The 14,080-nt window shown below is 39.2% G+C and overlaps 1 protein-coding gene across 1 annotated transcript in view; it reads left to right on the top strand.

Moving 5' to 3' along the window:
* Positions 1-14,080, top strand: part of RAB11A (RAB11A, member RAS oncogene family) — a 23,349-nt gene extending 9,269 nt beyond the window's left edge. Inside the window, exons 3-5 of the mRNA XM_021712555.1 lie at positions 1,163-1,356; positions 2,722-2,802; positions 12,376-14,080. Of these exons, the coding sequence (XP_021568230.1) occupies positions 1,163-1,356; positions 2,722-2,802; positions 12,376-12,515 (415 nt within the window). The 3' untranslated portion in view covers positions 12,516-14,080. The remainder of the gene's footprint in view (positions 1-1,162; positions 1,357-2,721; positions 2,803-12,375) is intronic.

The following is a 14,080-nucleotide window of genomic DNA, read 5'->3' as shown; positions in this document are numbered from 1 at the left end:
AGCTGTCCAAGTAGCTGGAACTACAGGTGTGCGCTACCACTCCCAGCTAATTTTTTGATTTATTGTAGAGTTGAGGTCTCGCCAAGTTGCCCAGGCGGGTCTTGAACCTGGGGGCTCAGGCAGTCCACTCACCTCAGCCTCCCAAAGCGCGGGATTACAGGCTGAGCCACCGAGCCTGGCTTTATTTTTATTTTTAAGTTGGAGTCTCACTCTGTCACCCAGGCTGGAGGGCAGTGGCACGCTCCTGGCTACCGCAGCCTCGACTAGCTGGGCTCAGGCAATCTTTCTGCCTCAGCCTTTCAAGTAGTTGGAACTACAGGAACACACCATGCCTGGCTAATTTTTTAATTTATTGTAGAGATGAGGTCTTGCCAAATTGCCCAGGCTGGTCTCGAACCCACGGGCTCAGGCAGTCCTCTCGCCTTGGCTTACCAAAGTGCTGGAATTATAGATGTGAGCCACTGCGCCCAGCCAGGAACTGATTTGTGTGTGTGTGTGGTATTTTAGAATTCCAGTATTAGGAATTCTTAGACTTTTTTTTTCTTTCCTTTTTTTGAGTTGAAGTCTCACTCTGTCACCCAGGTTGGAGGTCAGTGGCATGCTCATGGCCACCGCAACCTCGACCTACTGGGCTCAGGTGATCCTCCACCTCAGCCTTCCAAGTAGCTGGCGTAAGGCACCACACCTGGCTAATTTTTTGATTTACTGTAGAGATGAGGTCTCACCAAGTTGCCCAGGTGCGTCTTGAACCCCTGGGCTCAAGCAGTCCTCTTGCCTCTGCCTCCCAAAGTGCTGGGATGACAAGTGTGAGCCACCATGCCCTGCTAGAAATTTACTTTTAAGACTGTTTTTAAAAATATATAATCCGTGACTGAGTGTGGTGTCGTAGGCCTGTAGTCCCAGCACTTTGGGACGCTAAGTTGGGAGGATCGCTTGAGCCCAGGAATTCGAGGCAGTGGTGAGCTGTGATTGTGGCATTGCACTCTAGCCTGGGCTACAGAATGAGACCCTGATGCCAAAAAAAAAAAAGTATACACACACACACATACACACACACACACACACACACACGTATTTTCTTTTTTTTCATATTTTGAGTTCTTCCTGGTGTTTGCTTCCATCTTGTGGTTGTTTGATATTAAATATATATTTCTGTTTTCAGATACTATCGTGGAGCTGTAGGTGCCTTATTGGTTTATGACATTGCTAAACATCTCACATATGAAAATGTGGAGCGATGGCTGAAAGAGCTGAGAGATCATGCTGATAGTAACATTGTCATCATGCTTGTGGGCAACAAGAGTGACTTACGTCATCTCAGGGCAGTTCCCACGGATGAAGCAAGAGCTTTTGCAGGTTAGTGCTAGGAATTTCATGGTGTTGCAGTGATTTAAATATTTCTTACTGTTGTGTCTTGCAGTTTTGATGCCCTTCCAGTGAAGGTGATAGGTTATAATATTTTCAGAAAGGGAGATATGAATGCTCAGCAAGAATTGTTGTCTTGAAAGTTTGTGAGGACTGTGTGACTTTTTTGCTTAACTGCAAGTCATTAAAACACTAGTATTTTGAGTACTTACTGCAAAAAAATTGAATATAACATTGTGCTTCTTCTGATCTCTTTTTTCATTATGAACCTGTGTTTTCCCAAGGCTACTCTCTGTGGGTCTGAACAGTAGCAGCCCAGGGAGTTTCAGGGACCAGCAGGGGCGCAACTGCTAGGAACTGTGATTCGTGGCTTCACAGAGAGGGTTCACCTCTCTTGCTCCTGTTTTGGTGGGGATACTATTCCAGAAGGCAACGTTGTACCTTCTTTGCTAGTGAAAGTCTTGCTTTTGCACTAGTGATTATTTGTGACTTGCTTTCCATCATATTTTTTTTGGTTTTCTAGGCAAGAATAAGCGTTATTTCAAATATATTTTGATTTATTGTAGAGATGAGGTCTCTCCAAGTTGCCCAGTTGCGTCTTGAACTCCTTGGCTCAGGCAGTCCTCTTGCCTCCGCCTCCCAAAGTGCTGGGATGACAAGTGTGAGCCACCATGCCCGGCTAGAAATTTAGACTGTTTTAAAAAATATATAATCTGTGACTGAGTGTGGTGGCTTAGGCCTGTAGTCCCCGCACTTCGGGAGGCTAAGGTGGGAGGATTGCTTGAGCAATATAGTTAAATATTCTAATATAGTTATTCTAATATTCTAATATACTATATAGTTATATAGTATATATATATATTAGAATATAATGTAGTTATATAGTTCTAAGTGAATATAGTTACATAGTCATATTGTTACAATATAGTTATATAGTTCTGAGTAAATAATACAGTTATATAGTTCTAAGTGAATACTGTAGCTGTGTGATTGATGGAGAGGGAGTAGGGATGGAAATAGCTGGATGTTAATACATGTACTGCTTTTTGAATAGAGCCATTCATTGCCAGTGGTAGTATTTAGACATAACAGGTCTTTAATTAAGAAGCCAGTGAGTATTTCTGTTATTTATTTATTTTTTTGATTTTTAAAAATTTTATTTCTCTTGGTCTCACAGTCTTAAAGGATTGTTTCTAATCCATTAAAGTATAAATAGAATGGTGTCCTTATCGTCCCAGAAGTTGAAGAGGTCTTAGATTTTAAAAAGTTCCTGTTATTATTTTTTTTTTTTTGGCAGACCTGAATACATCACATTTCTTGTTTTAAAACTTGACTACATTTTTTGTTTCCCCACAGAAAAGAATGGGTTGTCATTTATTGAGACATCTGCTTTAGACTCTACAAATGTAGAAGCTGCTTTTCAGACAATTCTAACAGGTAAAGCTTGCATTTTCAGATTATATCAGTGGGATTAAGATTTAGGAATGTAATTTAAACAAATTAATGGGTAACTAAACTGTATCCCAGCTTCTGAGAATGACTGTCATTTGAGAGATACTATAGCAAGAGCTGCTGGAAGGGCAGAATTAGTGGCAGTCCTTGCACTTGGAGCTCTCATCTTAATTCATGGGGGTATCATGGAGAAATACTTGAATGATAAATCGTTCACTTCCATTGTTGCTTCAGTCCATCTCTGTTAATACTGCAGTTCCATGCTTCATGGTTAAAACCAGTAGTGTTTAAATACACTTTCTAAGGTAGATATTGAAATCCTACCTATGGAAGGATAGAAATGCCCTTTTGAAATTCAGTAAAGACAAGCTGGATACGGTGGCTCATGCCTGTAAACCCAGCACTTTGGGCAGCGGAGATGAGTGGATTACCTAAGTCCAGGGGTTCAAGACCAGCCTGGGCAATACATCAAAAAATTAGGTGGCCATGGTGGCACATGCCTGTAGTTTCAGCTACTAGGAAGCCTGAGCCCAGTGGCTGTGAGCCTGCCACTGCACTCTAGCCTGGGCAATAGAGTGAGACTGACTCAAAAAAAAAAAAAGAAATTTAGTAAAGACAAGAAAAGGCTAGGCTAGAAAAAATTACGTATTTTAAAAATTTAAGTGAAAAAACAAAAAGTAAAATTCTCATATGATGTAGTGTAGAATAAGCAAAGTATCACTTCTAAGTAAAATTAGCTAGTGATTACATATGGAAATGTTTAAAAAGTAACAGGAAAAGGACTAAGTTCATCCTATTTTGGAATGTGGATGACCAGCTCTGTCTCTGAGGTAAGACTTTTATTTTGTGTTGACTCTTTTTTCTGACTTTATTAGAATTACCAGATTATCAGTAAATTTAATCTTAATCCTCTAATAAGTACATTGGTAGGTTGTTTTTAAGTACTTTAAAATTGTATATTTTAAGAACTCATTATTTAGAATATAGTCTTAATGTATAATACAGAATTATGTGGCACGCTCTAAAAAGTCTATATGGAGATATGGTTAAATAAATGAATTTCCAATTATAATTTAACAGGTTTTTTTTGGGGGGGAGTCTCAGTCTATCACCCAGGCTGGAATGCAGTGGCATACTTACAGCTACCCCAGCGTCGACTTGCTGGGCTCCAGCGATCCTTCTGCCTTGGCCTTCCAAGTAGCCGGAACTACAGGCATGCACTACCGTGCCTGGCTAATTTTTATTTATTTATTGTAGAGATGAGGTCTTGCCAAGTTGCGTGGGTTGATCTCAAATCCGTAGGCTCAGGCAATCCACTTGCCTTGGCCTCCCAAAGTGCTGGGATTACAGGCTGAGCCACCAAGCCTGACCAATTTAACAAGTTTTAATTTATTTTTTGTATGCAGCACTTTTATTGGAGATAAACAGATTCTAACTTTAATATACTGTCTTACTTTACTGTAAAAATGTAGGGAATTAAACCTAGGCATTAAGAGCATAGATTTGGAAGCCTGACTTGGTTTCTAGCACTGGCTTCTCCGCTTACTACTATCTCTGTAATCTTAGGCAAATTACTTAATCCTTTTAGACCTTAACTTCTTCATCTGTAAAATTCAAATATATTTTGGGGGAGTTTTATTATTCTCTTTTTGAGAGAGAGCCTGTATTTATAAAGCCTTGTGATAGGCTTTGACTTGTCTTTGTCACCTACAGAAAAGAATGGTCTGTCCCTGAGATGTCTGCTCTAGACTCTAGATATGACTAGAGTTAGTGCCTGCGAAAGTACTTAGCTAGGACATAGTGACCATTGGATAAATTAGTAGCTAAATGGCAATTGAGGCATGAAAAAACACTTGTTAAAAATAAAACAGGTCCAGGCTCATGCTTGTAATCCCAGCACTTTGGGAGGCTGAGGTGGGAAGATTGCTTGAGCTCAGGAGTTCGAGACACGCATAGGCAGCATAGTAAGACCTTGGGTCTCTACCAAAAAAAAAATTACAAAAAAACAACGTAAATATGGGTGTGGTGGCTCATGCCTATAATCTGTAATTCTGGCACTTTGGGAGGCGGAAGCTGGAGAATTGCTTGAGCCCAGGAGTTGAAGACTAGCCTAGGCAACATAGTAAGACTCTGTCTCTACAAAGAAAATAATAAAAAAAATTATCCAGGTGTAGTGTGGCGCTTGCCTATAGTCCCAGCTGCTCAAGAGGCTGAGGTGGGAGGATTGCCTGGCCCAGAATACTGAAGCGGTGGTTGCCATGATTGTGCCACTGCACTCCAGTTTGGGCAACAGAATGCGATCCTGACTCAAATAAATAAATAAATAGATAAATATTGATAATTTACATTCCTATGTTATTAAATTGTTTTCCGTTATCAGAAGAATAGTGACTCAAATAACTGGTGTTAGGGTCAGATCAACAGTCCTGGACACAGTGACTTTCCTCAGTGCCATCTCTGTCCAGTTCATGACAGGTTGTTTTAAGCAAGATTTGACCAAGTGTGCAATGTGCCTTCAAGTCCTACTTTTTTCCTTTATACCACACATGTGAATAGCATACTGGATGGAGACCCAGGAGTTCTAGGGCTGTACTTTTACCACTTAGCTCTTATCCCCTGCATGACCAAAGTCATGAGCCTCCCTAGTCCTCAGAGTCACAGTCTTAGGACATCCAGTAAAATCACCTTGAAGGGCTGTGAGTCTCTTAAAGCTTCTGAAAGTCTCATTTGAAAAAATTTCAAAGTCCTCATCATTGTGATATTTTTTATGTTCTGTCGCATCTCCTCTGCTATCATTCTGGTCCATTTATTCTGTTAGTAAGCCTGCAGTTAACTGTTGTATGTGTTATTTTGTAGCATTGAACTTTTTTTTTTTGAGTTGGAGTCTCACTCTGTCGCCCAGACTGGAGTGCAGTGGCCGCTCCCGGCCACCACAGCCTTGACCTGCTGGGCTCTGGTGATCCTTCCGCCTCAGCCTTCCAAGTAGCTGGAACTACAGACGTGCACTACCATGCCCAGCTTATTTTTTGATTTATTGTAGAGATGAGGTCTCGCCAAGTTGCCCAGGTGGGTCTCGAACCCGCGGGCTCAGGCAGTCCACTCACCTCAGCCTCCCAAATGCGCGGGATTACAGGCTGAGCCACCGAGACCGGCTAGCATTGAACTTCTGATCCACTCAGACATGACTAATGAAAAACCGTTGATATATACATAACATTATGCTTTTTGTCCTTAATATGAAGAACATCTGGCTGTTTTTCTTAAATTCACTCTAGATTGAACTTTTGTTACTGCTGAATTGTTTGAAAGCAAAGTAGACTTGAGTTTCACGTAATACCACTCTTCCTTTCTGAAGTCACTGTTTCCTTGGCTTCCTGCATAAATCTCACTGGTGAGCTATAGGATCAGAGATCACTGCATATGGCAGTGGACATCTGTGCTGTTCTACAAATGTTAGGATATTTGTTCTAAACTTTCTTCCTCCTGTGTGCTCGTGGGAGTATTAATGCATAGAAAAAACAGGAAAGAGAATAGTAACCTCATTAGGCTTAATTCTCCCTTAAATATTAACAGTATTACGGTAGCATTTACATTACATTTTGGTATTGCTGGAAGAATAGCCACTAATTTTTAAGTTGTAAAATTATGTATTGGAATCTTTACCTACATTGTTACATCAGAGTTAACTGTGGTGTCTGTTTTAGAATAGAACCATGGTGTTTTTACATCCTTGAATTTGACCTTGACCCCATGAGGTGACTTGTGGATGCTATTTTCAGAGTTAGTCACCTAGTACCAGTAAGCATGGCATGTTGCTTAGCCTTTGCATCTCTGTCAGCTTTGTTTTTCTTTCTCAAGTTTTCATACCCTCTTTTTTTTCTTTTAACTTTGTATTTTGGTCACTTCCCAGGCTTAAGGCAGATACCCTTCATCTACTTCCCTCAAATGTTAACATTTGTCACATCTGCCTGCTCCTCCCCATCCCCCCAGTATACCTCTTCTTTTATGTGCCATGTGAGAGGAAATGCCAAATATGGTCCCCTCTTGCCCAAGTACGTGTTAGGATGTATTTCCTAAAAACAAAGACATTCTCTCTTAGAGCCATAGGATAGTGATCAGAATCAGAGAGCCGGACAGTGGTGCCTCATCAGCTTCTATATACAAACCTGATTCAGTTTTGCCAGTGGATCCACCAAACAAAGTCAGGGTCAGATCAGTATCTCATTCAGCACATCTCTGTAGGGGCTCTGATCTGCAGCAGTTCCTCAGCTTTCTTTTGTTTATTGACTTTGGCGTTTTTTGAAGGATCTAGGCCAGGTATTTTGTTGTGTCTCTCAGTCTGGGTTTGTCTGGTGCTTCCTTGTGATTAGATTCTAGCTGTACACTTGGCAGGAGCACCGTAGAATTATTCTCACTGCTCCCACCGGGAACTCCTGATCGTTGGATTGTCTTATCACTAGTGATGTTGACTCAGATCACCTTAGTTAGGGTGATGTCTGCTAGGTTTCTCCAGATAATAAGTTCAAGATATGTTTTCAGTATGGAGACTGAATTATTTATTTTGTGGTTAAAATAATTTTAATGGACTTAGCATATTGACTCTTTAAAGTGGGGCCAAAGTATTCAGGCAATAATTTTTTTAGAGTAGTGAGACTCTTTCAGTTAGATGTAGCAGTAGCTTTGTTTTTGGCATGTGGCAAAAATCAGAAAATTTTGACCTTCAGGAAACTTATGTGGTGAGCAGTGGTGGGATAACTCAGTGGTGGAATAACTTAGGCCTATGTTGATTTCACTGTGTTTGAAGGGACTGAAGAATTTAACTTGTTTTGTTCTAATTTGGAACAGTTGCATTTAACTTCTTAGAATTACTTCCAAATTGATTACCACTTTCATGAGGGTAGAGGTGGGCATATATCCTTTTTATTGAGTGAAATACAGGTAAAATCTTGCCTCATTGTATTTAAAGCCTGCCTCTCCCCTCTCCTCCCCCCTCTTGTTGGAGTCTCTCCATCGCCCAGGCAGGAGTGCAGTGGCAAGCTCACAGCCACCCCAGGGTCGACCTGCTGGGCTCAGGCAATCCTTCCGCCTCAGCCTTCCAAGTAGCTGGAATTTCAGGCATGTGCTACCTAAAGCTTTCTTATGTTGCTATTTTTACTTTGTATTTGAGTCTCCTACAGGAGAGCTCTGAGTGATGTAAGAATGGTAAACAGGGTTCCTTTCTCCTTAACTTTTGCCTGACCTTGGGACATCTTGAGAAGCACTATGTAGGAGTCCTTGCCTCTAAGGAGAACCTGCCCTTGAAAGGGGGAAGTGCTTCTGGTTGAGCAAGTATCTGGCCCCGCCCACCCACACACCCAAGTGCTTTCTCTAATCAGATAGGTAACAGGTACCTGCTTCCTATTTTCTTATCAGGGTTTTTTTTTTTTTTTTAATGATACACCCAGCTAGAAGAGACTTAAGTGAAAGTTAATTATGTAGCCTCTTAAGCCAATCATATTGAAAGAAGAATTATGTCTTTATTTTCTGACCAACAACTTTTCTTTTTCTGTATTGCTTTGTGGCATTTTTATTAGCAAAAAAAATTTTTTTGGTAACTGGAGCAAATGCAGTAGTAATCCAGGTCTAGAAAATAATGTGCTGTACTTGTGGACAGTCACACCACACTGTCCACGTTCTTGCCTGGAATGAGATCTCTTTAATTATTTACTTCTCTGCATTCTCTGAAGAGTCTGCCTTTGCCTCTCTTATAGTATTATGTATATTTGCTTTCTGTATAAGAACTTGCATTTTTTTGGTTTTGGTTCCCCTAATTTAATCTTTAAAACAACTTGTAAAGAAATTAAAATGTACAGGGGTTCACATATTTGATCATTTATACTTGCAGACACAGCCACCCAGTATGGGATTAGAGGATGCATCAAGGGGAAGTTAATGGCTATCTTGTCACCTCTAGTCTGAGTGGGTGTCTGGAGGGGAGTCCTGCTCTTTACCCTAGTCTAAGTGGGTGCCTGAAGCAGGGATCCTGTTCTTTACCTGAGGCACATCCCCCCACATCCTTTTCATTGAGAAGAGCCTGAATAACGATTCCCTATCCTTTGTGATTTTTTTAACATTCTGTACTCGGATGTCCCTTCTCAGGGGACATAAGGTGATTGCTGGTGATTATACAGGACAAACTTATACTTAGCACAATTTAAAAAAAAAAATGTATGTTTCCTTGTAGTTTTCCACTAAAATTGCATGGAAAAGCAAATAAAGAGATGGACTACAGACTGAGATGTAGGTAAAAAGAAAATCAGCTGACATTATGTAGAAAGAGAATGTGTGAAGTGCTTTCACAGTGGTGCACAGACTAGAGAATAAATTGCATATTATTAATGTGGGAGAAAGAAAACGAGACTATTTTAATAGAAAAACACAGGTGATACATGTACAACATGTATCAATGAACCTGCAATGTATGTGGTGATTGCTTTACACGTTACCATGTTAGAAAAATATGAGATATAACATTTTGGTTTTTTTGTCATAAATAAGTTCTTCAATGTCCAAAATTCCATTATAAGCCAAATATCATTACAGTAAAATAATGGGTTCCAACGCTATACTATTTGATATGAAGTGATTAATTTTTAATTACTTCATGAAAAAGTGCAGTTGAGTTGCTGGTGGGCGATATGTGAGATGTCTCCAGTGCAGAGTTAAACTTCCGACAGTAGCCTGTTTACTGTAACCTGGTGTTTTCCTTGCTACTTCTTCACATTGGAACCACTGTCAGCCTTCTCAGGCATACGTTTTAACCGCCTTCCCCACCCCCAACACGAAAAGTCTAGGAAAAGGTGCACTTGCTGTCAGTGTTTTTGTTCATTTGCATATTCAGTTGACTACAGCTTAGTTTTAACGAATTCTTAATTTGGAGGAAATGTAGTAATTCAGTTCATGTGTTTCTTTTTAACGTTTTGTTAGGGAGAGTGTCTGGCATACCAGAAGTAGAATAGTATGAGCACCTAATGTGGCCATCAACAACCTCCATCTCATGACCAGTCTTGCCTCCACCAGCTTCCTCCCCCATTCCTTGGAAACAAATCCCAGATATCACATCCTTTCATTTGTAAATGTCTTGGGATGTATATCTAAAAGATTAGGATTTAATTTATTACAGCAGAACCAATTACAGATTGACAGTATTCTTTTTTTTTTGAGTTGTAGTCTCACTCTGTTGCCCAGACTGGAGTGCAGTGGCCACTCCCAGCCACCGCAGCCTCCACCTGCTGGGCTCCGGTGATCCTCCCTCCCGCCTCAGCCTTCCAAGTAGCTGGAACTACAGGCGCACGCTACCACGTGCGGCTAATTTTTGATTTATTGTAGAGATGAGGTCTCGCCAAGTTGCCCAGGCGGGTCACAAAGACAGTATTCTTTATGATCTATTATTTAAACAATATTAAAATTTCCTGTCCCAGATAATGTTCATATTGCATTTGCTTGATCTAATGTTGGAGCACTTTGAAAATATGTTTCTATTTTCTCTTTTATACTCTATAACTTCATATTTAAAATTTTTTAAAGTATTACAGAAATAAAATAGTAAAAACCCATTGTACTCTTCTTCTGGAATAACCAATAGTTAACAATTTGCCACATTTGTTTATCTCTCTTTGTGTGTGTGTGTGTACGTGTACGTGTACGTGTACATACACATATACTCCCTCCCCCCATTTAGTCTTTGGAAGTAAATTGTAGACATTGTGGCAGTTAGTTAGTAACTACTTGAGCATTTTATCTCTTAAGAACAAGGCATTCTTCCACATAATCACAATGCTGTATGTCATATCAAATAAATTTAACATTTATATAATTTTATTGTGCAGTCCATATTCAGATTTCTCTGATGTATAGTAATGTCCTTTATAAATTCATTGTTTAATTCTTATATCCAGGACCCAGTCAAGGACCACACATTGCATTAATGTGTAGGAGCCACAGGAAATTCCCCTTCACTGTCTGAAGGATACTAAAAAGTCAGCCTACAAAAGGCAGATTAATTGGAAAAAGACAGGAAACATTTATTCACATGTACACAGGCAGCACCAGAGTGATGACCTGGCAAAATGGGTTGTGGGGGAAGAGGAATTCTATTGATGGAGTTAGTAGGGAGAATGAATGGGTACAGAGATTGATTAATTTTTACAGTATCTTCTGGATGGGTCTGTTTGGTGTGGTTGCATTCTTGGTCTTACAGGGAGAGGAAGAAGAAACAAATGATCCTTTGGCGGTGGGTCTGAATCTTGGGCCGTTGTCCCATGCTTTGGGAGAGACCTGATGGCTTTTTCAGGTCAGCATGTCAGAGCACCATATTGTGGGTATTCTCTGGAATGTTGGACAGAGAGTAGCCACAGGTTGCTGTTGAGCATTTGAAAATAGCTAGCAGATGAGAAATCAGATTTTGACTATGATTTATTTAATTAAAATTGGTGGCTAGTGGATAGCACAGACTCAGAACATTTATCCTCATCTCATTCTGGATTTATCCAATTATTTCCTCATTATTAAATTCATTTTAAACATCTTCGGTAGGAATACATTGTGTTCTCTGTAAGTCACTATGAAGCTTATCATGTCACTTCTTCCCAATTTTGGAATCTCCTCGCTTTTTGAAGGGGCTTTTTTTTTTAGAGGGAAGTCTGGGGGGAATTAAGATAAATAAGATACCTTCTCTGTTTTAAGGACTATATAATCTAGTTAGAGGGAACTACTTTTAGGCAGTGCAATATAAGACCAAGTAAAATACGTTAAATACAGATACTGTATCTGTATACAGGGATTTAATGACATTTATTCATGCAGTTATTTATCAAACATCTGTGCTGCATGCTGCTGGACAGTGGTGAGTCAGGCAGGCATGGTTTTGGTTCTTACAGAGTTTAACATTTAGTGAATAGGCAGGCACTAAATTAGTGTTGGTAAGTGTCATGAAAAAAAAATAGAGTGTGGATATAACATCTTAAGTTGCCAGTTTTGAATTATTTAATTACAATTTAACTTTAGTTCTGTAGATCACTGATAAACACACATTTCTTCTTTCCCTTCTAAGACTCCTTTGGGGTTTTTGCATGATTATAAAGTTGTACTCATCCCTGCACAGCCTGAAAAAATACCTGATGTATCTCATATTATGGCTTATTTATTTATTTTTTGTATGGCATGCTGCCAATGTATGTAGGTATGTGGGGTTTTTTTGGGTTTTTTTTGTAAAGGCAGACTAAAAAATATTGTTAGGGTTTAATTCAGATCTCAGCCCATAAACTGTGTAATGCTCTTTAAAGTAAGATTTGACTGATGAACCTTTCCCTCTGAAGTAGAAAAACCTGTTTCTTTCTTACCCTAAGGGAAATTGTTAAAATAATGGGTTGACTCTAATCAGTTTCTGTTTGAAAACACAACTTTAAATTTTTATATACTCTGTTCAGTTTGTTTGTGATCTGTGTTGCAAATGTTTTTTATGCTAACTCCTGATGGGTTTATTTGCACTAAGTATGACTGTTTCTTTTTATCATTCAGAGATATACCGCATTGTTTCTCAGAAGCAGATGTCAGACAGACGCGAAAATGACATGTCTCCAAGTAACAACGTGGTTCCTATTCATGTTCCTCCAACCACTGAAAACAAGCCAAAGGTGCAGTGCTGTCAGAACATCTAAGGCATTTCTCCTCCCTTAGAAGACTGTGTATAGTCCATTTCCCAGGTCTGAGATTTAAATATATTTGTAATTCTTGTGTCACTTTTGTGTTTTATTACTTCTTCATACTATGAATTTTTCCATGTCTTAAGTCTTCTGATTTAAGCTTTATAAAATCATCTACTTGTCCCGAATGACTGCAGCTTTTTCATGTTATGGCCTCACTAGCCTTAGTTTAATAAACTGAATGTTTGGATTCCTCAGTTATTGTTTACTTTTCATCTTGGAGCCTGTCACTGTAGGACCTAATAGAACTTGATCACTTGAAGCTCGGACCTATTGGTCTGGATCAAATCAAACTCAGAAGACCTTAGACATAAGCTATCATTTTGCCACAGAGCAGCTTGTGAGTAATATACTCTTCTCTCAGTGCAGTGTCTATTTCCACAAATGTAAGAATTGCCCTATAAACATAGCAGGATTTTGAGAGCTTGGAAATTTTCCATTATTCTGGAAGTCAGTTTCTAAAATGCCTTAATAGTTTATATAGTTTAGTAAACTTTACTTTTTAATTTTTATTAACATCAAAGTTGATTAGAGAATGGCTCTTCTTTTCTGGACAAGAATTATTTTAAACACAAAGGATTGTTAGGGTTTCATTAGTGGTATGGTTAGGGGCATAAGTTAAACAGTGCTGCCTGTCAGGCTGGGCCCTGGAGAGATGGGTGGAACTCCATGGGAGGTGCCTCTGTTGCAGTGATCGGGCAGCCCAAGTCATTGAAGTGATCTCATTTCCCAGCAGATTTTGTGGCATTTTATTGCTCAGGCAATAACTGGTTTACTGCTGATGGTATCAAATTTTGAAGTATTTTGTCTTAAAATCTTCCAGTAAGTGAAATGCAACCTAGTTTTATCACCATATCCACCAGCTGGCATGGATAATTATTTTAACAATGCTGACGTTTGAGTTTTGCAGTATATTATAGAATATAGTCCAGTTAAATCTTCGGTTTCAGTATGTCTAAAGAATACAGTGAGAGGTTAATTTCTACTCAAGTGGTACCACTTAAAGGCATGTATTCTTTTAGTATGTAAAATGAAATAGTACCTTGAGTTTAAATAGAATGCATTACGCAGTGTAGAGACCTGAAATAGTTTTCTTCTACTACATTATTGGAAATCAATGGAGCAACTAGTTTCTCATTCAAAAGTGTGCACACTAATACTTGGTTTTGCTTTCTTGTGGGTAATATTAAGCACTTACTCTGCAGTTTTCTGGAAGTTGTATCAACTGCAGTGAAGCTATTCAGGATGATGGAATACCCTAAAAATATGTATGTGGGCTTGCTTAGACGACTGTGTTTTGTAGTTACCCTGTGTCTTTTGCGGTGCTCATGATGTGTGGGGCACACGGAAGGCATTGCTGTAGTTGGTCATTTTGGTTTTATTAGTGTATTAGTTATTAAGATACTATTATCTATTTGTAAATTGCTACTTTGTATTTTATGCATGCTCTGTAACTTGATTTTTTTTTAGCTATGATTTGGAATATATTCACATTCTAATAAACAGTTATAGGGGGATTA

The sequence above is a fragment of the Carlito syrichta genome, unplaced genomic scaffold, assembly GCF_000164805.1.
Source record: "Carlito syrichta isolate Samal-C Ts95f unplaced genomic scaffold, Tarsius_syrichta-2.0.1 Scaffold303358, whole genome shotgun sequence".
Classification (NCBI taxonomy): Eukaryota; Metazoa; Chordata; class Mammalia; order Primates; family Tarsiidae; genus Carlito; species Carlito syrichta.
This window is presented reverse-complemented; position numbering and strand designations above follow the sequence as displayed.